The 25624-nt window shown below is 36.9% G+C and overlaps 3 protein-coding genes across 3 annotated transcripts; all 3 read right to left on the reverse strand.

Moving 5' to 3' along the window:
- Positions 1–1629: 1629 nt before the first annotated feature.
- On the reverse strand, positions 1630–5384 carry LOC128199226 (phosphatidylethanolamine-binding protein homolog F40A3.3-like). Its single transcript, XM_052887797.1, has 4 exons — positions 4874–5384; positions 4176–4299; positions 2771–2990; positions 1630–1840 (listed from the first exon to the last, which is right to left on the reverse strand). Exons 1-4 carry the CDS (start codon positions 5024–5026, stop codon positions 1690–1692), a joined length of 648 nt encoding a protein of 215 aa, XP_052743757.1. The 5' UTR covers positions 5027–5384; the 3' UTR covers positions 1630–1689.
- A 5804-nt stretch (positions 5385–11188) lies between these two features.
- On the reverse strand, positions 11189–15119 carry LOC112047063 (protein D1). The gene is made up of 4 exons (XM_024083976.2): positions 14937–15119; positions 14297–14420; positions 12725–12938; positions 11189–11730 (listed from the first exon to the last, which is right to left on the reverse strand). The coding sequence occupies exons 1-4, from the start codon at positions 15087–15089 to the stop codon at positions 11586–11588; spliced, it is 636 nt and encodes a 211-aa protein (XP_023939744.2). The 5' UTR covers positions 15090–15119; the 3' UTR covers positions 11189–11585.
- Positions 15120–18644: 3525 nt separating this feature from the next.
- Positions 18645–23451, reverse strand: LOC112047041 (uncharacterized). The gene is made up of 4 exons (XM_024083950.2): positions 23299–23451; positions 21628–21754; positions 20305–20521; positions 18645–18828 (listed from the first exon to the last, which is right to left on the reverse strand). Exons 1-4 carry the CDS (start codon positions 23449–23451, stop codon positions 18645–18647), a joined length of 681 nt encoding a protein of 226 aa, XP_023939718.2.
- Positions 23452–25624: the final 2173 nt, after the last annotated feature.

A 25624-nucleotide genomic window follows, 5' to 3' on the forward strand; every position in this document is an offset into this window, starting at 1 on the left:
TTACTAATTTACTGACTTGTCCAAGTGTTTGAACTCGAGAATTCACGAAACTATACAATGAGCCCATAACCTACAGATAATAAATAATAAATTGCTCAATAACATATAGGTACAGCTAAATTTATTTACGAGCACTTATAGAGATAGGAATTGATTCAAGCAATGGAGTAGAATACTCTGGACTAGCACCAAAATATATGTATTGTCTAAAATTCCACTCACATTAATAGTTAATTATGGATTAGTGCTCACTATAAAATTATGATTTTGATAAAAATAAATTATGCTAATTTATGATGTCAAAAAACTAATAATTATGTCCTCAAGAAATTATCAACCAACTGCCATTCTTTAATATAGCTTTTTTTGCCCAACTGCCAAGAAGGGTTATGTTTTTCGCGTGTATCTTGTATGTATGTATGTATGTATGTATGTATATATGTAACTATGTAAGATTCTTTATTGCATCATAATATCTTCCAAACCACTGAACGGATCTACTTAATTAAGTTAGCGAATCGTCTTGTTAACTCAATTGTTTGTTGTTTTTTTATTATTTTACCTAACTAAGAACGTTAGGTAAAATAATAAAAAAACAACACGATCACTGTGAGATGCGAGACTCGAGGAGAAAATATTGCAAAGAGGATTTCAAAATACTTTTAGCAGACTGAGAAGTGGATTACAAAAATAAGAAAACCAATGTCGAACATAGGTCGAACAAAAATTTCTTAATTCAAACTGTAACCAAATCAAGACCTTAGAATGGCAGAGTATGACCTTGAGTGGAGTCACGAAATTGTGATCGTTGTGTGTAGGGTTAAAGATGTCTTTGACAGTTAAATAACACTCCGCTTTTCCACTCAAGTCATTCTCCTCGTCTATCCCAAGTAATCCATAAAAAATTACACAACAAGAAATGTAGACGGCTCGAACGCCACGAGCATACTGAACCGTACGACGAGCGCCTCATATCGCAAGTCGTTCCCGCTAATCGATCGCTACCCCTCTCTAACTCTAAGTTACCGCCCTACCGGCAAAGACGTCACCGCCATGCGATTTAGCGTTCCGGTACGATGCCGTGTAGAAACCGAAAGGGGTGTGGATTTTCATCCTCCTCCTAACGAGTTAGTCCGCTTCCATCTTAGACTGCATCATCACTTACCACCTAACTAACGGGCTAACTTCTAAAGAATAAAAAAAAAGCGAAGCGATGAAGCGATTTAGCTGTTTGAAATGGTAATAGATTTTACTCTGGATTAACACATAGGTTTTTCATCCCGGAAAAATCCATGGTTCCCGCGAAAGATGTGAATAACTGAATTTCTGCGAAATCGCGGGCGTCCGTTAGTTTTAAATAAAATTTTAATTCTTTTGAAATATTAATTAATCAATCAATCCATCAATTTATTTATATAACTAGCGGACGCCCGCGACTTCGTCCGCGTGGAAATCAATGTAAACTTTCAAGCCCGATTTCACCACTTTAGGGGTTGAAAATGTACCTGTTACAGTTTTATTATAAATTCTAGATAGCGCTAGTAGTTCTTTATTCCAAGGTAACGTTTGGTGTTACAAATGGTATAAGTAAAATCTCAAATTGCGAATTAATGCATAGAATTTGACCAGTTTTATTATAAGTATAGATACATATATTTTGAAAGATCTTATATTAAATTAAAACCCTCGTCATTGACAATAACCTCCCTCTTCACAGACCTCTTGCAAGTCGTCGGGAAAGCTTGCCGTGTGGAAATTACCGGCTGCAGGTTCATCGCAGTAGTTATGTTGTGATAGGAACTCGGTCAGGTTGAAGGGATACCGCTGATCTACTTCGTAGCTGTAAATAAATTGATAATGGAATATTAACCCTCACAGCGGCGTGCACTAGGTTTTTAACTAGGGTATGCGCTATAGGACTATAGGTACAAATTGTACAAAATGTAAATTGTACATTCTATTTTCCTAAAATCTAAATCTATACTTATAATAAGACATTTTGACAGCCTCCGTGGTGCAGTGGTATGCGCGGTGGATTTACAAGACGGAGGTCTTGGGTTTGATCCCCGGCTGGGCCGATTGAGGTTTACATAGTTAACATATAGGTACATAGTTACAAGCTTGGGGAGGCTGCCATATTGGATTTGTAATGACGTTTCTTAGCTAGTATAGCTGTATTGTCATCAGAGCTCAGAGCGTTTGCAAAATTTCATCCTAATCGAAAACCGGGAAGTGGGTCAAATTCAAATTCCAAGATTTGCTTAGATAGTTACATGTGATTGGCGAGGCCGCCACATTGGATTTGTAATGACGTTTCTCAGCTAGTCATGTATTGTCATCAGAGCTCAGAGCGTGTGCAAAATTTCACCCTAATCGAAGACCGGGAAGTGGTTCAAACTAAGATTCCAAGATTTTCTTACATGCATAGTTACAAGTGAAGCTGAAAAAGCTCAAGTATGACTATCTCTGACAGAGAGTTACATATTTGTACCTTTTGCCGTGGAGACATTTGGGCCATGGAGTCGCAGTGAAAAAAAATTTTTCTGAATCATATCACCGCGGCTAGTTGCCTCGACTGGTGACAGAAGGGCTGGCTCATTTTTTGCGCAAAGGATCAGCCTGGCTGTCCAGCGCGGAAATGCTGCCAGCATTCGTGCCACCATTCCACGTGGGCATGATTTGTATAGTTATTAGGATAAGTTAGCTTAAGTTCCTTATTGTATTCTTTCTCAGTGAAGCTAATATATGGGGTGTAAAAAGCAAATCTTACTCTGGCAAATCACGCGACTTGACATCTATTTTTCCTTTCTGTTGCCAATACAGATGCACGTAGTAATGTTCCCCAGTCCCCGGGCCAGGGACGGGGCCTGCGTACGACGCCAGTACATCCGCCGCCTTTATGTCCAAGTTTCGTATATTCACGTACAATGCGTAAATCGAGGAAGGATAACGCTTTGTGCTCTTAGCTGGATAGTTGTTGTAGTTGGGATCTATCAACCAATAGCAATAATTATTATTAATACAACTTGATTGCTTTGCATTCGAAATTGTAGACTATGTACAGGGTATCCCGTAATTAATGGATAAAACTATTGATGTTAGAATAAAATGATGTACTACAACTTTGCAGAACATATTGTTTTCTACAAAAAGTGTTACGACGTTATTTAAAAAATAATAATGGAATTTCCGCCGTTAGAAAAGGCTGTTTGTTTGTATCTTGGTATGATTACTTATTAAAATAAAGTACTTCAAATTCAAGACTACTTCAAGTTTAAAAATGTAAGTATTAGAAAAAACATACATACAGCCGAACATAGAACCTCCTCCTTTTTGGAAGTCGGTTAAAAAGTGGTGTAGTCGCCGCTCAACTCATGAACGGCTGTACTCAAGTATGGGTGATAATTGGAGGGAAGGTAGCTTAGAACCAGGAGACGTACAAGGATAAAATATATGGGTAGGGTAAGGGTAGGATAAGGGTAGGATAAGGGTAGGGTAAAGGTAAGGTAGGGTAGAGGTAGGGTAAGGTAGGGGTAGGGCTGGGAAGAGATAGCTTGGGTAGGGGTAGGTTAGGTGTAGGGTAGGTGGGTTTTTTGTGGGATCACATTTCAAGTTATCGTTTTGTAAAATGATAAGTCGTCGTTATCAACCCATAAACGGCTCACTGCTGAGCTCGAGTCTCCTCTCAGAATCAGAGGGGTTAGGCCAATAGTCCACCACGCTGGCCCAAAGCGGATTGGCAGACTTCACACAAGCAGAGAATTAAGAAATTCTTTGGTATGCAGGTTTCCTCACGATGTTTTCCTTCACCGATTGAGACACGTGATATTTAATTTCTTAAAATGCACACAACTGAAAAGTTGGAGGTCCATGGACCCCTGACCGGATTCGAACCCACACCCTTCGGAATCGGAGGCAGAGGTCATATCCACTGAGCTATCACGCCTCGGAAATGATGAGTGTATATAAGCAATTATATATAAAAAAATACAAAAGTATTAACATGAGGAAGTGAAATAGGGGTTGAAAGTTTACATCGAGTTTCACGAAGTCGCGAATATATATATATATATATATATATATATATATATATATATATAACAACATATAGATATATATATATATATATAGATATATATTATATATCTATATGTTAAGTTATTGTCAACACTCACCTAGCAGGCACCAAGTATAATAGGCGTCGGGGTCTGCTTTATCGAACGAAATCGTGGGACGTAGTATAGTGTCTCCAGGGTAAATGTCATTTCCTAGCTTTACCTCTATGGGACCATATTTTACCTTCAAATAAGATAGTGTATTAGATAGTGTATTAGTCTCTAAACTAAAAATTGTAAAATAACACCGTATGTGCTACCGTGTGTGAACAGTTTGAATGCTGTGCAAATCCAATATTGTCGTGTTTTGATTAAAGTTGTTTCTAAAAGAACCTTAGCAATCTTGTAATTGAAATGGCTTGAATGAATTCCTCACTGACTTGGCACCGCCTTCAAACTGATCAGAATATCACACATAGCACATCCTATTTTTTCGATTTTTAGTTTAGTGTGTAGGTAGGTTTTGACGGCCTCCGTGGCGCAGTGGTATGTGCGGTGGATTTACAAAACGGAGGTCCTGGGTTCGATCCCCAGCTGAGCAGATTGAGATTTTCTAAATTGATCCAGGTCTGGCTGGTGGGAGGCTTCGGCCGTGGCTAGTTACCACCCAACCGACAAAGACGTACTGTCAAGCGATTTAGCGTTCCGGCACTCGTCGTGTAGAAACCGAAAAGGTATGTGGATTTTCATCCTCCTCTTAACAAGTTAGCCCGCTTTCATCTTAGACTGCACACACTTACTTTTACTTAGACACTTACTTTTAGCCAATTTTTTGGTGCCGTGATATTCAGAATTTCTGTGATACCAGCGTCGTCAAAAGCATCAGCAACGCTCGGCTTCTTGCGTCTCCCTAGCTTAGCTAGTGCCGAGGATAAGAACAGCACCGCCAGACAAGCGAACACCAGTTTCATAGTGGAGTTTGTTGGATTTTTCCAAAAATTTGCTGCAGTGGAAGTCCATCAGCTGTATGTCGATGATGAGGCATAAAATATACAAATTACAATATGAATGCTTCCTCCTTGATTTACGCGCGACGCTTAGGCGCCACCGCTTACGTCACGGTAACTTGCACGTAAGCACCGCGCGGCGCCTAAACGCCTACTCCCCAATCGACTTAAAACCTTATTTTGAATGTAATAGAGACTACTTTAAAATGAACAAGTTTATTAAGTTATAACCTTTGTTAAATTTCCAGAGGATTTGAATAAAGAACACGGTTAATCTTGTTCATTATTTTAGTGCAATTACGTCATCCGTAATAGTGATTTGTCGCAGTGACTAAGAAACTCCCGCTGTCAGTATTTGTATAACCTCTTTTTTTCAAACTGTGGTAATTGAGTGGTTAAATAAAACATAAGATATAGTTAATAGAACCAAGAAACACCTCACCTGAAGCACAGCTCCCAAAATTTAAAATTCACTTGATATCACCTGCTTTTATACCAAAATATATTTTTATAATCTATTTAGTATTTAATTATGCTTATGGAATGGTTAATTTAATTAACTATATTGATTGTTTACCTCGACTGACTCGACCTATAAATAATATAACTGCCTTGTTGACAGTGGTTAGCATAAGTGGTTTCAAAACATGAGTTCTGTAGTGAGACGTTTCCTGATAATTATGACTTTTTTACTAATGTCCTCATCCATGTTCGGTAATTAATATAATAATTATGATTTTTACATTAATTACATTAATTAATATAATAATTATGATTATTACATTAATTACCAACATGCATGGATTTTTCACAAATCCCGCGGAAATCATAATTTTCCCGGGATAAAAAGTAGCCTTTATGTTGCTCGTAATATTGTCTTTCTTCCAGTGCTATTATTTTAATATTTTATTAGTTCAGCTAATCTAAAGATGGCTAATTAAACAGAAGGATAAGACAGACATAATTTTTAAAAAGCTTGATTATTTTTTATTGTCTTGTAAATATTTAAAAGCACAGGAAAAAACACAGTTATTTGGCAATCACAGACAAATACTTTAATTTTATTTTTATGTAAAGATGATTATAATGATTCGATCCTCATGGTTTATAATTAAAACCCTGAACAGGGTGTGGAAAGGATTCTACTGATCTACTTAATGAAATGATTAAGTAAACGATTAAAAGACCAAAACACAAACATGATGTAAATTTTATTCTTAAATACATAACTACTCTTACTCAAATTCAAAAACCAATTATATTTAATCAATTTTTTCTTAGTTAGATACATTTTCCAAATTTTACTATAAAAGTTAATATCAACTTTACATTGTTTTATAACTTTACAAGTACGAAACTGAAATTGAGTTTTAATGATTCGATACACAGTATAAACATAGAATACCATCTTCTTCTTCAGGCTTATTAGTAGGCACAACCTACTTTGTTACAATTTAATTACCATAGAAGGTTACATAGAGAGTTACTAAGGTTAATCAGTACAACAGCACTTTGTTACAGAATAATGGCTTGTCAGTACAACGGCACTTTGTTACAGTATAATTACATGGAATAACGGCTTGTCAGTACAACGGCACTTTGTTACAGTATAATTACATGGAATAACGGCTTGTCAGTACAACGGCACTTTGTTATAGCATATAATTACATAGAATAATGGCTTGTCAGTATAACGGCACTTTGTTACAGTATAATTACATGGAATAACGGCTTGTCAGTACAACGGCACTTTGTTACAGTATAATTACATGGAATAACGGCTTGTCAGTACAACGGCACTTTGTTATAGCATATAATTACATAGAATAATGGCTTGTCAGTATAACGGCACTTTGTTACAGTATAATTATATAGAATAATGGCTTGTCAGTATAACGGCACTTTGTTACAGTATAATTACATGGAATAACGGCTTGTCAGTACAACGGCACTTTGTTACAGTATAATTACATGGAATAACGGCTTGTCAGTACAACGGCACTTTGTTACAGTATAATTACATGGAATAACGGCTTGTCAGTACAACGGCACTTTGTTACAGTATAATTACATGGAATAACGGCTTGTCAGTACAACGGCACTTTGTTACAGTATAATTACATGGAATAACGGCTTGTCAGTACAAGGGCACTTTGTTACAGTATAATTACATGGAATAACGGCTTGTCAGTACAACGGCACTTTGTTACAGTATAATTACATGGAATAACGGCTTGTCAGTACAAGGGCACTTTGTTACAGTATAATTATATGGAATAACGGCTTGTCAATACAAGGGCACTTTGTTACAGTATAATTACATGGAATAACGGCTTGTCAGTACAACGGCACTTTGTTACAGTATAATTACATGGAATAACGGCTTGTCAGTACAACGGCACTTTGTTACAGTATAATTACATGGAATAACGGCTTGTCAGTACAACGGCACTTTGTTACAGTATAATTACATGGAATAACGGCTTGTCAGTACAACGGCACTTTGTTACAGTATAATTACATGGAATAACGGCTTGTCAGTACAACGGCACTTTGTTTCAAAACTATTACATTACATAACGGCTTATCAGGATTGTACTGACTTTGTTACAAACCACATTACTCATGGTTGCATCGTGTGATTGCAAACGCTTATTAACTGTGGCTGCCTTGCAATGGTTTTTATGTCATACTTTTTTTTTTTTTATTCTTTACAAGTTAGCCCTTGACTACAATCTTACCTGATGGTAAGTGATGATGCAGTCTAAGATGGAATCGGGCTAACTTGTTAGGAGGAGGATGAAAATCCACACCCCTTTCGGTTTCTACACGGCACCGTACTGGAACGCTAAATCGCTAGGCGGTACGTCTTTGCCGGTAGGGTGGTAACTAGCCACGGCCGAAGCCTCCCACCAGCCAGACCTAGACAAATTAAGAAAATCTCAATCTGCCCAGCCGGGGATCGAACCCAGGACCTCCGTCTTGTAAATCCACCGCGCATACCACTGCGCCACGGAGGCCGTCAGGTCGATACAATGTCATAGTATAAGTACCTATATGATTTTGCATCGAAAAGCTTACAAATGAATTAAAATTGTTACCATAGAACAATTATTATTTATAAAAAAAAAATCTTCCTCTTTACAGTCCTCTTGTAAAACTTACTGTGTGAAACCGGCTACAGCGAGATCACAGCAGTAATATTTATTCTAACACAAACTCAGTAACGTTGAAGGGATACTATATCTATATATATATATATATATACTATACCTTCTTAGTTTTGTTTTGTAGCTCTAAAAAATGTATTACTATAATAAAATGTATCTAACTACCTAGTCATTCAGTAGTTTGCCTGTGGCTTTGGATCATGAGTTCCTACATTCGAGGGCTGGTTTTGTTTAGAAGTTTACGACATCAAGTGAGTCCCAGGGATTCGCTGGATGCAGGCGGCTCAGGATCGTGATCTTTGGAAGTCCCTAAAAAGGGCCTATGTCCTGCAGTGGACGTCCGTCGGCTGATATGATGAAGATGATGATGAAATAAGTTGACACTTACCCAGCAAGTTCGTCGTTACTAAGCGTCGGCATCGGTATCGTCAAATGCAATCGTGAATCGTATAATGGTGTTTCGTAACCTTTCCCTTGTAGTACCATACGCTACCTACAAACAATATTGTGTACTAGCAGACGCCCGCGACTTCGCCCGCGTATTCAGTTTTACGCAAAACTCGCGGAACAATTGATTTTACGGGATAACAACTATGTTGCTGAATAACCCTCTCTATCTTCCCGCAAAGTCCCATTAAATTGCATTTGGTCGTTCTAGGGATTCGTCCAGACAGACAGACAAAATTAAAAAAAAACCGCTGTGTGACTCTGAGGCCCATAGTTAGCGACCAAGTCTCGATCAATCGAAGTCAATAATGAAAATTTTTTCAAAAAAATACTTACCTGTAGAAAATTTTGCAATGCCGTGATAGAACTTTCTGTGATACTATCATTGAAGGTATCGCTCAATTTCATTTCCCTCGGCTTAGCTAAGGCCGATGCTAGGAACAGCACCGAACAAGCGAATACTAGTTTCATTGTGGACTTTGTTGGATTTGTTCTCTAAAATAATATACAAAGAATATAACATTATCCGAACCAATATGTAAATAATGAATATTCTTTCACAAATTTATAGCTACAGTATCACTGTAACTAAGGCTGTATTATATCCACGTATATTAATAGTAATAATTTCCTTAGTTTCCTCTTTTTAGTAATAATTATTATATAGAGGTGAAGTTTGTGAGTATGTGGTGAGATGGTGAATGTAATCCAGGTAATCTCTGGATCTAATTATTTTATTATTATTGTTAATTTTTGGTAAATTATTTTAGATTGTAGGTTAATCTTTTACTTTAAGTTTTTAACCGGACTCTGCAGTGTTGTGAATGCCTGTAAAATATGGCTGCAGTAGTTCAAGAATTTTGTAACTCACTTATATATAATGTTTTCTGCTGTCATTGTTGGCGTTACAAATAAATAAATAAATAAATCTACTGAACTGATTTTGAAAATTGTTTCATCTTTAGCAAGCTACATTATTTGTGAGTATCCTGGGATATTGCATTATCTGTCTGTAATTTTTATATTACTCAAGTGCTTATACAGGGTGATTCGGTCTTTAGTACGGATATTTTTGTCATTTTGTTTGTTTTAATGGAACTATCACAAAAAGATAGACGAGGTTTTGGGGAAACATAAAGGCAACTTTATATGCCGAAACGTGAGATTTGTGAAAAACTGAATTTCCCCTGGACGAAATCCGCTAGTTGATTCATAATAATTATCAATTAAAAAATCGAATCAAGAGCGTCGTAAAGGATTTAACAGCACAATTAGAGGTAAATAATTATGCAACTTACCACCTTCCTTTTCACACTACAGTGAGAAAACTGAGAAATAACAAGAAAACTCATTTCAGCATTACTTAGGTAGCGTTTTCAGTGACACTGTATGAAACTTATGTTATCTTTGCCACATGCTCACTCATTATTATAATTCCATTTAAATGTATCACGAAACAAAGTATTATTTATTACTATAGCAAAGGCCGCGCGGTTTCACCTGCGTAGTTCCCGTTCCCGTAGGAATACGGGCACAAAATATAGCCTTTACCCGGGGATAGTGTAGCTTCCCAACATAAAACAATTTTTAAAATCGGTTTAGTAGTTATTGCCTGTGTTATGGGTACTAAGACATCGGATTTTATCACATATATTTGTAAACTGTATGATCATCATTATCAACCCATGGACTTAGGCCTAACTCCTCTTCGAATAAGAGGACGAGGAAACGAAACTTGCATAATAGCCCAGCATGGACTGAGTCACGTATAAACGAAAGTTCTTATAAAACAACGTAAGCTCTTATAAAATGAGGATGGTCTGACTATCACAGACCAACGTTCTATAAGCCATAGTTTAAATTAAAAATTTCCAATTCTAAACTTCAGTAAGAAAATAAAATGTAACTGTGTTTAATTTCACCCATCATCGGTGAGCCGTGATAGCCTCGGATGGATATGACCTCGGGCCGGACCGGTTCCGGAGGATGTGGGTTTGAATCCGGTCCGGGGCGTACACCTCCAACTTGTCAGTTGTGTGCAGTTAAAAAAATATCACGTGTCTCAAATGGCGAAGGAAAAACATCGTGAATCTGCATACCAGAGAAATTTCTTAATTCTCTGGCATGCAGATTCTGGATGGACTATTGGTCTAACCCCTCTCATTCTCAGAGGAGACTCGAGCTCAGCAATGAACCAAATATGGGTTGATAATGAATAATGTTGATGATGATGACAGTGATTCTATCAACTAGCAGAAAAAAAAAACAAAAAGCTATTTATGAAATAAGTTTTATTTTTAATTCGTTTTAAAAGTCAAGACATCCAGAAGTATGTCAGAATATTTATTTTTGATCTATTGCATGAAATGGTCTATTGTATGACCTGACTTTGATCACTATAACAATTATTGTGAAAGGTATAATAATTATATATTATAACCATTGCTATAATATATAATTATTATACTGTATCTGAGGCCCGTGGCAAAATATTTTTTTTAAATTGCTAATATTCCCGTACCCAATCTCTAGTAAAGGACTTTGTTAGGAGTGGGGACAACAATGTCCAATGGGCGGGGATCGAACCATGACCTCTCCATGATGAGTCTAGCTCCTTTACCGTTAATATATTCATAGGTTGGGGTACCAAAAAATTCTCAAGTTGTACTTTGAGCTCACGTCCTCTCGGTTAAAACACGTTCGCTGTGGTACGAGGTCAATTGACCTCGTATGTCTAGTGTGTTCAAGAGTTACGAGGTCGATTGACCTCGTACCGCACCAGAGGAAAGTAGAGAAAAATCAGGGCCGCACCGAAAGTGTTAAGGGGCCCCGTTAGCGGCCCATTTTGATGGCCCAGTGCTATAGTTAGCCCCCCAACCCCACTGATTAATTATTACTTTTAACGCTCATTCACAATACTCTTCGCAAGCTTCTTCTAAGTCGTCAGGAAACTGAGCTCTGTGGAAGTTGCCGGCCTCCGCATCACCAAAGTCATATTCTGATAAGAACTCTGTAAGATTGAATAGTATCCGGTAGCCAGGTTGGCTGAAGCTGTAATAAAAAACAAACATATAGCCGAACAGAAACTCCTTTTTTGAACTCTATAATGAATGTTTATTAACAAATAAATTAAAAATCCGTGATAACCCAGTGGATATGACCCCTGCCTCCGATTCCGGAGGGTGTGGGTTCGAATCCGATCCGGATCATGCACCTCCAACTTCTCAGTTGTGTGCATTTTAAGAAATTAAATATCACGTGTCTCTAACGGTGAAGGAAAAAAACGTGAGGAAACCTGCATACCAGAGAATTTTCTTAATTCTCTGCATGTTCGTAGTCTGCCAATCCGCATTGGGCCAGCGTGGTAGACTATTTGCCTAACCCCTCTCAGAGTGAGATGGACCTGCCAATGCATAGCTTTAAGCAATGTGTTAAAAAACATTTACTTAGTCGAGGTTACTACAACATTGATGAGTTCCTTAAAGATAAAAGCGCTTGGAGGCCATTGGATCAGCTTCCACCTTCACACAAAAAGTAAAACTATAAGAAATTGTAATGTTGTCATAAATTATAATACTGTATGATTTTTTTTTAAAGAGCAACTGTTGTGTTTTTTTGCCGGTTTCTTCTCAGCAGAACCTGCCTTCCGAACCGGTGGTAGAATCTTTACAAATAGTCAACTGACGTGTCAAAAGTGCTTGTAAAGTGAGCCTACTTGAAATAAATGATTTTGATTTTAGCCTTAGATAAATTTGAACGGTATAACGTTGTCGAAATCCCTCGGGCGCTTACTAAGCGGTTTAGTTCCTCTTTCCTTATACGCACTGCAAAGATGTGGAATGCTCTCCCAGCTTCAGTTTTCCCCACCATCTACAATATGGGTATTTTCAAGTCAAGAGTGAATAGGCATCTTCTAGGCAAGCGCTTTCCACCATAGGCTGCATCATCGCTTACCATCAGGCATGATTGCAGCTAAGCGCTTGCTTATTCAAAATAAAAAAAAAAAATAAAAAGAAAAAGACTACATAACATAACAATGACTTACTCTGGTATGTCAGACGCACTGGTATCTATTCTCTTTTTATGTTTATATAACAAATATACGTAATCATGCACTCCACTACCAGGAGCAGGGCTGGGACTTATGAACCTCGCCACTTCATCAGCCGAGTCTAAGTCCATGTTTCTAATGTTCACGTACAATGCGTGAAGCAAGGTCCTTCCACGTTCTTCTTTCGCTGATAAAAGTAAGTTTGGATCTATGGAGCAAAGTAATTAATATTTACACTATAAATAGGTAAGAAATTTCTAATAATTAAGAAAAACATTTTTTTTTTATTCTTTACAAGTTAGCCCTTGACTACAATCTCACTTAATGGTAAGTGATGATGCAATCTAAGATGGAAGCGGGCTAACTTGTTAGGAGGAGGATGAAAATCCACATCTCTTTCGGTTTCTACACAACATCGTACCGGAACGCTGAATCGCTTGGCGGTATGTCTTTGTCGGTAAGATGGTAACTAGCCACGGCCAAAGCCAGACCTGGATCAATTAAGAAAACCTCAATCGGCCCAGTCAGGGATCGAATCCAGAACCTCCGTCTAAATAAAAAACTTAAGTGAGAAGTTATTTTGTAGATTTGAATGATAATGTAAACTGTTTAACTTTAAATCGTTATAATTATCAAATCTCAAACTCCGGGTTGATAATTTTAGGTTGAGATTTTAATTAATTGTAATATTCTTCAATAACGTCACTTACCGCATCACTTACTTACTTGTGACGGCCTCCATGGCGCAGTGGAATGCGCGGTGGATTTACAAGACTGAGGTCCTGGGTTCGACCCCGGCTGGGGCGATGGAAATTTTCTTAATTGGTCCAGGTCTGGCTGGGGGAAAGCTTCGGCCGAGCTAGTTGCCACCTTAACGGTAAAGACGTACCGCTAAGCGATTTAGCGTTCAGATACGATGTTGTGTAGAAACCGTAAAGGGTGTGGATTTTCATCCTCCTCCTAACAAGTTAGCCCACTTCCATCTTAGATTGCATCATCACTTACCATCAGGCGAGATTATAGTCAAGGGCTAACTTATAAAGAATAAATAATAACCAACAGATAAAGTCGCATTCAAAATCTACCTCGTTTTTAGTTTGAACAATATTTTGACAATCTCTTAGGTGAATTATTAAAGCTGTGTGGACATATGCATTAAGAATCCAGGAACTTACTAATGTATATGCATTAGGAAGTTCCTGGGTTCGATTCCTAACGCAGATCTTTTAAATTGGTCTGGTAAGATGGTAGGTATTGATCTTGGATATTTAATACCACCCTACTAGAAAATACATACCACCAAGAGATTGCGTTCTATCTATATCATGCCGCGTAGAAACCATCTGAGGAATGGGTAATATATTACCTGTAATTGTTGGTACCTGTTTCAAGTAAGCCCGCTTGCATCTTATGGTAAGCGTCCACATATCCGCGTCGTATGTATCGGATGCATCGCCTCAAACGGATTTTTAATTGTACGAAACTACAGAGGATAAAATCCGTTTCATGCAATCCTTGCGATGCGGATTAGTGGACGACTACCTTTAGACTGCATAGAACTCTTACCTAGCATGATGAAAGCATATAAAGCATTGCGATCAGCATTCTTCCACGCGATGTCGGGCCGATCGCTGGTGAGACCGGGGTAAATCTCATTTCCCATATTTACCCTTACAGGACCATATGTTACCTTCAAACAATATAATGCATTGATTTAATATTTGTCAAAAAGTGCAAGCAATATCGCTGCGTTTCTGTCTGAAGTGTAGTTACGAGTACAATTAAAAATTAAATCTATTACAATTATACTTTTTTTTTTCAGGGAAGACGAAAATTCATCACCCCCATAACTACATAAAATTTAGAATGGTGGTATATTCTTGTATGACTTGGCAATTTAGCGTTCGGTACGTTGTCGTGTAGAAACTGAAAGGGGTGTGGATTTTCTTTCGCCTCCTAACAAGTTAGCCCGTTTCCATCTTAGTTTGCATCATCAGTTGAGATTTTAGTCAAGAATAAAAAAAGAGTTTTTCATCTCGTTGAGCTACTGATTCAATAACGCAGAGATACTTCGAGCATAGCTCGCTCCATCGCTTAGTTAGGTACTCTGATCTTTTTCGGGAAGTCCAAAAAGGGTAGGTACCTACCATCGGCCTGTATAGACTCATCGCCGCTGGTTACTTCAAACTACTTACTTACTACTTACTTCAAACGAGTTTTCTGGTGCCGCTATGTTCAGAACTTCTGGGAAACCAGCTTCGACGAAGGTATCAGCTATGCTCTGCTTCTTTTTTCTCCTCGGCTTAGCTAGTGCCGAGGCTAGGAACAGCACCGCCAGACAAGCGAACACAAGTTTCATTGTAGCGTTTGTTGAATTTATCTAATTTATCCCCTACAACAAATTGAAAATAGCCTAATTTTTAAAATTATATGTTCAGATATTCGAATGAATCCTGGTCATGAACCTCCAACTTTCCATCGTGAGGAAGCCTGATAATTTTCTTAATTCTCTACGTGTGTAAAATTTGGCAATCTGCATTGGCCAGCGTGTTGGAATATCAGCCTAACCCTCTCATTCTGAGAGGAGAGTCATGGTCAACAGTGAGCTGAACATGGGTTATTAATGATCAGGTATTAACAGTATCGATGATTCAATAGTTAGCCTATGTGACTTCAGATCAGGAGGTCATGGGTTCAAATTCTGGGTTGAGTCGTGGATTACCTACTGAGCTTTTCTGAGGAGTTGACACGTTGGTGCTGTTACCCTCGTGCCTCGGAGAGCACGTTAAGCCTACAGTCCCGGTCATTATCATAACATCTGATAGCGGCCTCTCGAATCGTACAATTATTCACGAGGGACTTGCGGACGATAAACCCAACACCACCCTGGGACAGTTGGTCGCCCTCCCGGTAGTATAACAAGTTGCCGGATTCCAAGGTTATCGAGTCCTCCCCCTTTCTTCGGACTGCAGATAAACCTATTACATCCCAGCGCAACTTGCTCACTACTTCTTCCATTCGTTGGATGTCTATCGGCTGATAAGGAAAGGTATACAGTCGCACGCGGTTGAAGTTTTCGAGTAATAAAGTAAATAAATTATACTCTTTTTACAATAATTAATTAAACCATCTGCATCATCATCATTAACAGTCGATGAACGTCCACTGTTGGACATAGGCCTCTTGCACGGCCTCACGAGCCGCCAGCATTCAGCGGCTCCCTGCAACCCGATCAACCAACACTGGGCTTTCCGGTGCGGGGTCGCCATTCCAGCACCTTGGGACCCCAACGTCCATCGAATCTTCGAACTTATTAAATCATACAACAGTGAAATTTATACATAATTCAGAAAATTATATTAAATATTAAATATTAAATGAAATTAAGAAAATAAGCATTAATCGCGCTTTCCGTAAAAATCAATTTAGCTGCCGTAAAAATGTGTAAATTTGGAGTTTTACTTTAATCGTGATTTTGTTATGTCGGAAACTATAATATATAATATATGTGTATATAATATATGTAGTCGGATAGCTCCAAATCCAAGGAATACTTACCTAAAACACAACACTGTAAATGAAAATATGTTACTGGATGTCATTCTTTTTATACCGATATTGTATTCTAATCGTTTATTTCGTTTTTAATTACCTAATTGCCTACTAATGCAATGGAAAATATATATTCGCGACGCGTAAAGTCGTTAAGATAGCTCAAATATTATAAACGTTAGATATAAATATAACATTTTTCAATATTATTGAAGGAAATTTAGTCCAGTGTTTGTCTCTTTAACTCATTTTCTTTATGATCATCATTATTAATAGCTCGTATTAACGGCCTACTGCGACCAGACGCCCAATTCACTAACTTTTATTATATTAGCTTAATATAATCAATAATAACCACTTTTTTCATTGTTTACAAAAATCATCTACCTACTCCATGATATCTACAAAAGGTTCTCAGTAGGCACTGTATGACATTTTATTACCAATAATCTTAATTTTGATAGTAAAAATAAAATTAAATACATAATAAAAAGCCTTTATTGCTGTTTTGGTTGCTTTTACATCTAGATTAAATTTTAATTTGGCTATCTTAAATATCGCCAAAGGGTCGCTATCATAATTCAGCTTGTCTTCCGACAAAAGACTCCTTTATAGTTTTGCACTCTGTCCTGTATTTTGCAGTACAAGTCCAATTTGGGCCCACTGTATTCCTGATCTTATTCTCGTATCTTTTAGTCTGTCTACCTCTGTTTCTTTTAGTTTGTCTACCTCTGTTTCTTTTAGTCTGTATACCTCTGTTTATTTTAGTCTGTCTACCTCTGTTTCTTTTACAGTCTATCGGATAAATTTTTCCTGTTTCCCTCTTATCATATGCCCTGTCCATCTCCTCTTTAGTAGTTTGCAGATTTTAAGTAAATTGTATTTGCTTTTTATGTCTTTAATTTACTCGTTCCATTCTTTTGAATACCTATTGTGCTTCTCTCTTTTCGATTTTGGCAGACTTTAGTTACTTGCCAGTTTTTTCGTCAATCCCAAGTCCCAGCAGACTAATAGGTTAGTTGACACTTTTTATAATTGGTCTTAAATAGTTGATTATCGTTCTACTAGTTTGAAAAAAAAATCATATTTTTTTGAGATGCGATTACATAAAAATAAACCTTATAAGCATTTGATAAGTTTAAAGGTCTATTATATCTCTTTTGTAATCTTTTTAATGTTGCAGTATAATAAGTCCAATCCTCTGGAATCTTTTCCGTATTAATAATTTCATTCAATATATTTGTAAGTTTGGGGTAATCACATGTAATGTCAGCTCGTGTGTGACGAGGTCAGCTCCAAGAGCTTTATCAAATGGTTGCTTTTTAATAGCCTTTATTGTTTCCTTCTCAAGAATAACAGGTATTTCGTCATCATTAAGTGGTGAATTATATATCCTTAGAGCTCGACCTTTATATTGACTGTTTGTATTTGGATTATTTTTATTCACCTCATTTCATTTTCATAACCCTTTTGCTAATAACACAAACATTTTTCAATTGTGAGAATAGAGCTCACGGCCTTGGATGCAGAAATCAGGAAATCCAAAATATTTTATACAAGCAGACGCCCCATGGTTTCACCCACGTAGTTCCCGTTCCCATTAGAATGCGGGGAAAAAACATAGACTGATATAAAAAAAATACGTGGCTTTCTAGTGGTAAAAGAATTTTAAAAATCCGTCCGTATATAAATAAAAAAATAAAATATAGTTTTTAATTTGTGAAAGAATGTTTCAATTCGGTCAAGTAGTTTTGAGTTTTTTCATTACATACAAAAATACAAATAGTCCCTAAAAGGCTTTAGCGATTTCTGCTCTTTAAAATATTCACAGAACAGAAAACGCTAAAGCCTCGCTAACGCTAACGCTTATAAAATATTTGTCTAGATTCCACTTCTTGTACATAGATTCCAGAGACAAACATTTTGCCTTTCATCTTACGCTTATACCAAAACTACCTGACGCAGCGTTCACCCACGTGGTTCCCGTTCCCGTAGGGATATGGGGATAGTATATAGCCCATAGCCTTCCTCGCTATCTAATACTGAAGGAATTTTTCAAATCGGACCAGTAGTTCCTGAGATTAGCGCGTTCAATCAAACAAACAAACTCTCCAGCTTTATAATATTATATTAGTATAGATTCATCAAAATCAAATTAGCAGTGCGTTTAGTCAAAATAGTTCGGTAAAAATAAGCGCAGCTGAAAGTAATCGAAAAATTCAATTTATTTTCATTATAACACAATTCATTATTATATTTTTAATTCTTTTCACTTTAAAATTGACTTTGTTTAACAAAAAAAGCATACATTTTCGATTTTAGATCATTTTTACAATACTAATCATTGCAAGAAATTGACAAATCAATTTCTTTTTGATTTGTATTTGTAGTATTGATTCTCTTGATTTTGTTCCTCGCAAATTTCCTCACAAACTTCTTCTACGTCAGGGTAGGAAGTCAGGTAGTAATTGCCGGCTTCAGGATCACAGAGGTTGTTCTCTGCCACGAAATTTGCGACCGGGAAGTTGATCCGTTTTTCTTCGTAGCTGTAAAAACAAAATATATTAAAAAAAAAATATATTGCGTCACCGCAATGCGTTGCACCGACTTCAAACTGATAAGTAGGTAGAAAATATTATCATGTAATTATTCGACTTTTAGTTTCGTGGGTACGTTTATGTTTATAAAGTCAGTCGTATTTTTTGAAACATTTATTTTAGTGTCAAACAATAAGTGTAAAAACCCGACTGCCTAAGCGTTATGAATTGAAAAGAGAATAACAAGTATCACAATATTGATATACTCGTAAAGTTCTGACTAAATTCTATATGTTACCGCATGCGGTGACAAACATTGGTACCTATTTCATTCTTTACCCGTAACAAAGTCTTATTTGACCACAAAGAATTTATAGGTATGTTTTTTACCCGACTGAGTCAGAAGGAGGGTAATGTTTTTCGAGCGTATGTATGTGTGTATGCGTGTATGTGTGTGTGTAAGCCGTGATAGCCCAGTGGATATGACCTCTGTCTCCGATTCAGGAAGGGTGTGGGTTCGAATCCGTTGCGGCGCATGCACCTCCAACTTTTCAGTTGTGTGCATTTTAAGAAATTAAATATCAGGTGTCTCAAACGGTGAAGGAAAAACATCGTGAGGAAACCTGCATACCAGAGAATTTTCTCAATTTTCTGTGTGTGTGAAGTCTGCCAATCCGCATTGGGCCAGCGTGGTGGACTATTGGCCTAATCCACTCATTCTGAGAGGAGACTCGAGCTCAGCAGTGAGCCGAATACGGGTTGATAATGATGATGATGATGTGTGTATGTATGTCCATTTCCTTATCACGCCCTACAGCCCAAACGGCTGGACGAATTTTGACATATGAGGTGTCATTGAATTTTTTAGAATTGTGGTAGTGTATACAAATACTTACTTACGGGCAAAGAATGAAATACCTACCAATGTTTGTCACCGCATACGGCAACATAAAGCGCGGCGAATTAGTAACATATCTGAATTATAAAATCGTCGGCCACAACAATTACAATTTCTCAGCACCAAGGAGGTTTCAACTTGATACCTCCTTGCATTCCTGAGAAAATGGTCTCAACAGACAGATGATTGAACAATGTTATCTTATGGCTTTGTTTTTTTGAAGTACAAAATCTCTACTCTCTTTAAATATATCAAATCAAATCAAAAATCATTTATTTTAAGTAGGCTCAGTTTACAAGCACTTTTGACACGTCAGTTGACTATTTACATTTATACATTATAACTCAACAGTTGCTCTTTTTAAAAAATCATACAGTATTATAATTTACAATTGATGATAACATTACAATTTCTTATAGTTTTACTTTTTGTGTGAAGGTGGAAGCTGATCCAATGGCCTCCAAGCGCTTTTATATAGAAGGAACTCATCAATGGTGTAGTAACCTCGACTAAGTAAATGTTTTTAACACATTGCTTAAAGCTATGCATTGGCAGGTCCATCACAAAAATATAAACTAGGAACTTACTTCAGGCATGAGGCATCTATCCATTCCTTTTGCTCAAGGACATAGATAAAGTAAGCGTGCTCGCCGGACCCAGGTCGTGGACTGTGGGATATGGTCTTCGCTAATACATCACCAGATTCTGGGTCGCATAAGTCTTTCACATTGACCTTTAATCCCAGTAGCAAGGTCCTTATACATTCTGGGTTTTCTTCAGGATCAGCGTTATCGTAGTTAGCATCTGTAAATTATTAGTAGTTATTAGCCAGGCTAGCCAAAATATAATGACTCTACAACGTTACTTTGCAATTGCAGTAATTTTATAAACGCGAAAGTTTGTATGGATGTTTGGATGTTTGTTACTCTTTAACGCCGCTACTACTGAAGCGATTTGACTAAAATTTGGAATGGAAATGGATTTTACTCTGGATTAACACATAGGCTACTTTTTATCCCGAAAAAATCCATGTTTTCCCGAGATTTGCGAAAACTGATGATTTTAATCATATGAATGTTTGTTACTCTTTCACGCCTCGACTACTTAACCGAATTGGCTGAAATTTGGTATTGAGGTATATTATAGCATGGATTAACACACAGGCTACTTTTTATCCCGGAAAAATCCATGGTTCCCGAGGGATTTGTGAAAAACTAAATTCCACGCAGACGAAGTCGCTGGCATCCGCTAGTCTTAGATAAAAGTATCGGAAATACAGATTTTGACGGCCTCCGTGGCGCAGTGGTATGCGCGGTGGATTTACTTGACGGAGGTCCTGGGTTCGATCCCCGGCTGGACCGATTGAGGTTTTCTTAATAGGTCCGGGTCTGGCTGGTGTGAGGCTTTGGCCGTGGCTAGTACTGACAAAGACGTACCGCCAAGCGATTTAGCGTTCCGGTACTATGTCGGGTAGAAACCTAAAAGGGTGTGGATTTTCATCCTCCTCCTAACAAGTTAGCCCGATTCCATCTTAGATTGCATCATCACTTACCAGGTGAGATTGTAGTAAAGAGCTAACTTGTAAAGATTAAAAAAAAAATGCTATTATGAACAGAGTATCTAATTTTAGAATATTGTACTCTAAGAAATTAGATAGATAAGTATCTAATTTCTTAGAGTACAATACTCTAAAATTAGATACTCTGTTCATTTTATTTTTATTTAATTAATTTAATTAATTTAATTAATTTAATTTATTTTATTTTATTTTATTTTAGAGTATTGTACTCTAAGAAATTAGATAGATAAGTATCTAATTTCTTAGAGTACAATACTCTAAAATTAGATACTCTGTAGGGGCGGCAAAAAAAAATTTATTTTTGCGGCTAATGTGTAAATTCAGCACTTACCGCCATACATAAATGTCATGTAACGCTCGGACTCCTCTTCGCAACCGCCTATCTCCGGGTCTACTGCTAAATCTGGACGTATGTAATTTCCCATGTTCATTTCAATTTCGCCGTCGTTGAATGTAACCTGTAAATTAATATATTTTTTATAATCTATACAAGTTAGCTCTTGACTACAGTCTCACCTGATGGTAAGTGATGCTGCAATCTAAGATGGAAGCCGGCTAACTTGTAAGGAGTAGGATAGTACACCATATCGTACCGGAACGCTAAATCGCTTGACGGTACGGTGCGTAAAAATTACATTTAAAATAGATTTGGCTCTACATAAATTAACATTTAGAATTTTATTTTTAGAGTTCAGTATTAGTATGAGATCTGGCTTTAGAAATTTAAACCTAAATCAGTTATTTATATCGAATAAGAATTAAATGATAGAAAAAATTCACATTGAGACATTGCCAATAGGTTGCCTAGTAAATTTGCGCCCGGTGGGAATTAAATGATTATTTTTTTTATTTCATTTAATTAATCTAATTCCCTCTTTGCTTAATGAATACAAATCATACACTAGTTAAAAGAATATATTCAATTGAATTGAAAACGTAAAGGTTTTATGCTTTTACATTGCAACTGTGGGGTTGCCAAATATAAACAGTAAATGACGGCCGCGTGGCGCAGTGGGTAGTGACCCTGCATTCTGCATCCACGGCCGTGGGTTCGATTCCCACAACTGGAAAATATTTGTGTGATGCGCATGGGTTTTCCAGTGTCTGTGTGTATTTGTACATTATATAAGTATTTATATGTAGTATATAGATATATATGGGTATTGAGATATCAACTATCTTAGTACCCATAACACAAGTTACTCTGTATGCTTACTTTGGGGCTAGATAGTGATGTGTATTGTTTAAGTATATTTATTTATTATTAATGTTATATTTAAATATCCTCATCAGTTATTTACTCGTCTAAAATGAAAGCTTATTTTATGCTTAATTTAACTGTATTAAGTTGCCTTTGAACTAGTTCACGGTTTCCTAATATTACTATACTACAGCCGGTCTTGATGAATACTGTTTACCAACAAACAAATTCAAAATGAGGGTATAAATCACTAGTCATTTCACACCTAATAATAATTATAATTAACTTGTTTTTAAATAAATGAAAATAAATTTGATTAATAAGCTTAGAGACATATGGTTAAAATATTTTATATAACATTTTATAAACAAACAATACATAATTTAAAATAAATAAGTTATGAAATGACATGCTTTTTCTACCTTAATTTTTAATTTCTTTTTTGGTAAACAGAACTCATCAAGAAATGCTGTAGTTATAGGCAACCTATTTGCAATGTGATTATTATCTATATTTCTAGTACCATATCTTGCCCCATATCATATTTTTATAAAATTTCAAAAACTCCTTACTTTGATCTAGCAGCCTATAATCCGAGAATGGAGGCGAAAGGAGGCGGCGGCAAAGGCCACTGATTATGAAATATTGTAAACCACTTGACGTGCAATGATGAAATTTGACAGGGAGGTAGTTTGTAGTTAGTAGACGCTAAGATCAGATTTTGCGAGGCTCCAGACTAAGGAGGTCTAAGTGCAGACGAAGCTGCGTGTGTCTGTTAGTATTTTATTTACGAGTACTTACTTGAAGCATGGTTGTTGGTGCCGATATGTTGAGAAGTTCTACGAAACCAGCCTCTATGAAGCTATCAGCTATGCTCGGCTTCTTCTTTTTCCCCGGCTTAGCTAGTGCTGAGGCTAGGAACAGCACCGCCACACAAGCGATTACAAGTTTCATTGTAGCGTTTGTTGAATTTATTTAACGTTCAACACCTGAAATAAATTAAAACATGATTTTATTATTAATATTTAATTTACTTAATAATATTTTAGTTCAATAAAATTAAAATATATTTAAAAGGTTCGTTCGTAATAATGAAACGAAGTTTTCGATAGGCTCACTATAGACTGAACTGGCAAAGTACCAGGGTAACATGCAGTTACAGGAAGTTGTATTTATACTACACTACAATGGTTGTTTAAATAATCAAAGTGCCTAGTAACACTGTATGTGTTACTTACTAGGTACTAGGCGCTTGAAAGTACCGCAATAACAGAAACTTTTAGGAGGTTTTATAATTTGATGTCCTGGAATTACTTGACTGTTGACTTACTTCTACAGATCTACCCTCTAATTACAATATTAATCAAGTATAGTGCTGATACTATCAGATGTAAGCTTGGATTAACTATCATATGGCAAGGAGTCAGCCACCAGCGGATTTCGGACTTGTAACCCATTCCAATCGGGTTAAAGAGCTTTTTGGTAAACGGGTTTCACCTACCTCCGCTGCCCTCTTAAGTAAAACAATACTTTTAAAACGAGCTTTAATTTGAATACCTACGTTGAAAAAATGATTCTTTTTCTATCAATTTATAACACTATTTATATGATACCATAGGCTTGTTGTTAAATTCAAAACAGGACGAAAGAAAATAATTTGAAAGACGATAGGTAATTTGCTAGTTTAAGATATCTGCATCTCCAATAAAGAGCTCTGGCTTAAAAATAGCAGAAGCCTGTGGTTCCACCCACATAGTCCTCGTTCTAGTAAGAATGCGGAGAAAAAAATACCCTATGATTCTCAGGAATAACTTTCTATTGATAAAAGAATTTTCGAAATCGGTTCATTAAACCCAGAGATTACTCCTACAATCACACAAACTTTCAAAGTTTGCCTCTTTTTAATATTATTATAATTATATTAAATAAAAAGGAACTTCAGATACATTTAAAGCTAATAAACCAAGGAACACTTACCTCAACCTCTGAGCTTCCTATGAAAATTTAGTAGTTTTTCACACATTTTATACCGCATGTAATCAATTTTGCATTGAAATTTATTGCCATTTGTCGAAATTTAATATTCGTTTATGTTAATTTTTTATATCGGCCACAAAAATAAGTTTGATAAACACGTTAATATAAGTCAATTTATTTAAATGCATAATATATGCATTTTCACTTAATAGTATGATGAGCTAACCTAAGTGTTTGTACGTACCAAAAACATTAAAATTTATAACTACATGTAGTAAACGCTCACGACAGAACTACGGAAAAATCGGTGTAAACTTCGATTCTCTGACATTCTCTACATCACTAGCAGAGCCTTTTAGAGACTAAGGTCATCAGGGGAAGTATTATAACACCATTGGTAACTGCCTCATTTATTGCCGTGCTTAGCTGGTTCAGCTAAACGAAAAATCTTAATAGCAGCCTGGAGTTTGGAAGTTAGCGGTGTTGGTACACCCTCGGTCTTGCGCCTGATCTTTTACCGGTCGATCTATGAGTATAGGGGAATAGAAAATGCACCTGTGCTTGCGCACCCACTTGTGCACTATAATATGTCCTGCATACATGGTTAATCTCACCATGACATTGGCCGCCATCGCCGAAAAAGGAAAAAAAACCAATTCGGTCGATTCGACCATAATTATTTCTGCCTCCAAGAAACACTGCTGTATTATGGCTCAAAAAGGTATGATCGCCTGAATATTTAATTACACGTACATGTGGCTTAACATGCCTTAAGTTGTTGGACTTAGGGAGGCCCTGTATTGTAATTGGAATCCTTGCATGCTCTACAAAGTGGTGCTCTGTTTACAGATTTCCACATACCATCATAACCTGACCCAGAACTTCGTCATCCGAATCCACAAGGGATACCTAATGGGACAACGTGGCAGTTAAGAGCCCCCGCTCACTTATAACTTTTAGTTGGCCGACTTAATCGGCCGATTATAGAACAGGTATAGCGATTCGCTGGATGCAGGTGGCTCAGTATCGTGATGTTTGGAAGTCCCTACAAAAGGCCTATGTCCTGCAGTGGACGTCCATCGGCTGATATGACGATGATGATGATGATGATGATGATGATGATGATGATGATGATGATGATGATAGCGAT

This window comes from Bicyclus anynana, chromosome 20 (assembly GCF_947172395.1).
Source record: "Bicyclus anynana chromosome 20, ilBicAnyn1.1, whole genome shotgun sequence".
NCBI classification, from domain to species: Eukaryota; Metazoa; Arthropoda; class Insecta; order Lepidoptera; family Nymphalidae; genus Bicyclus; species Bicyclus anynana.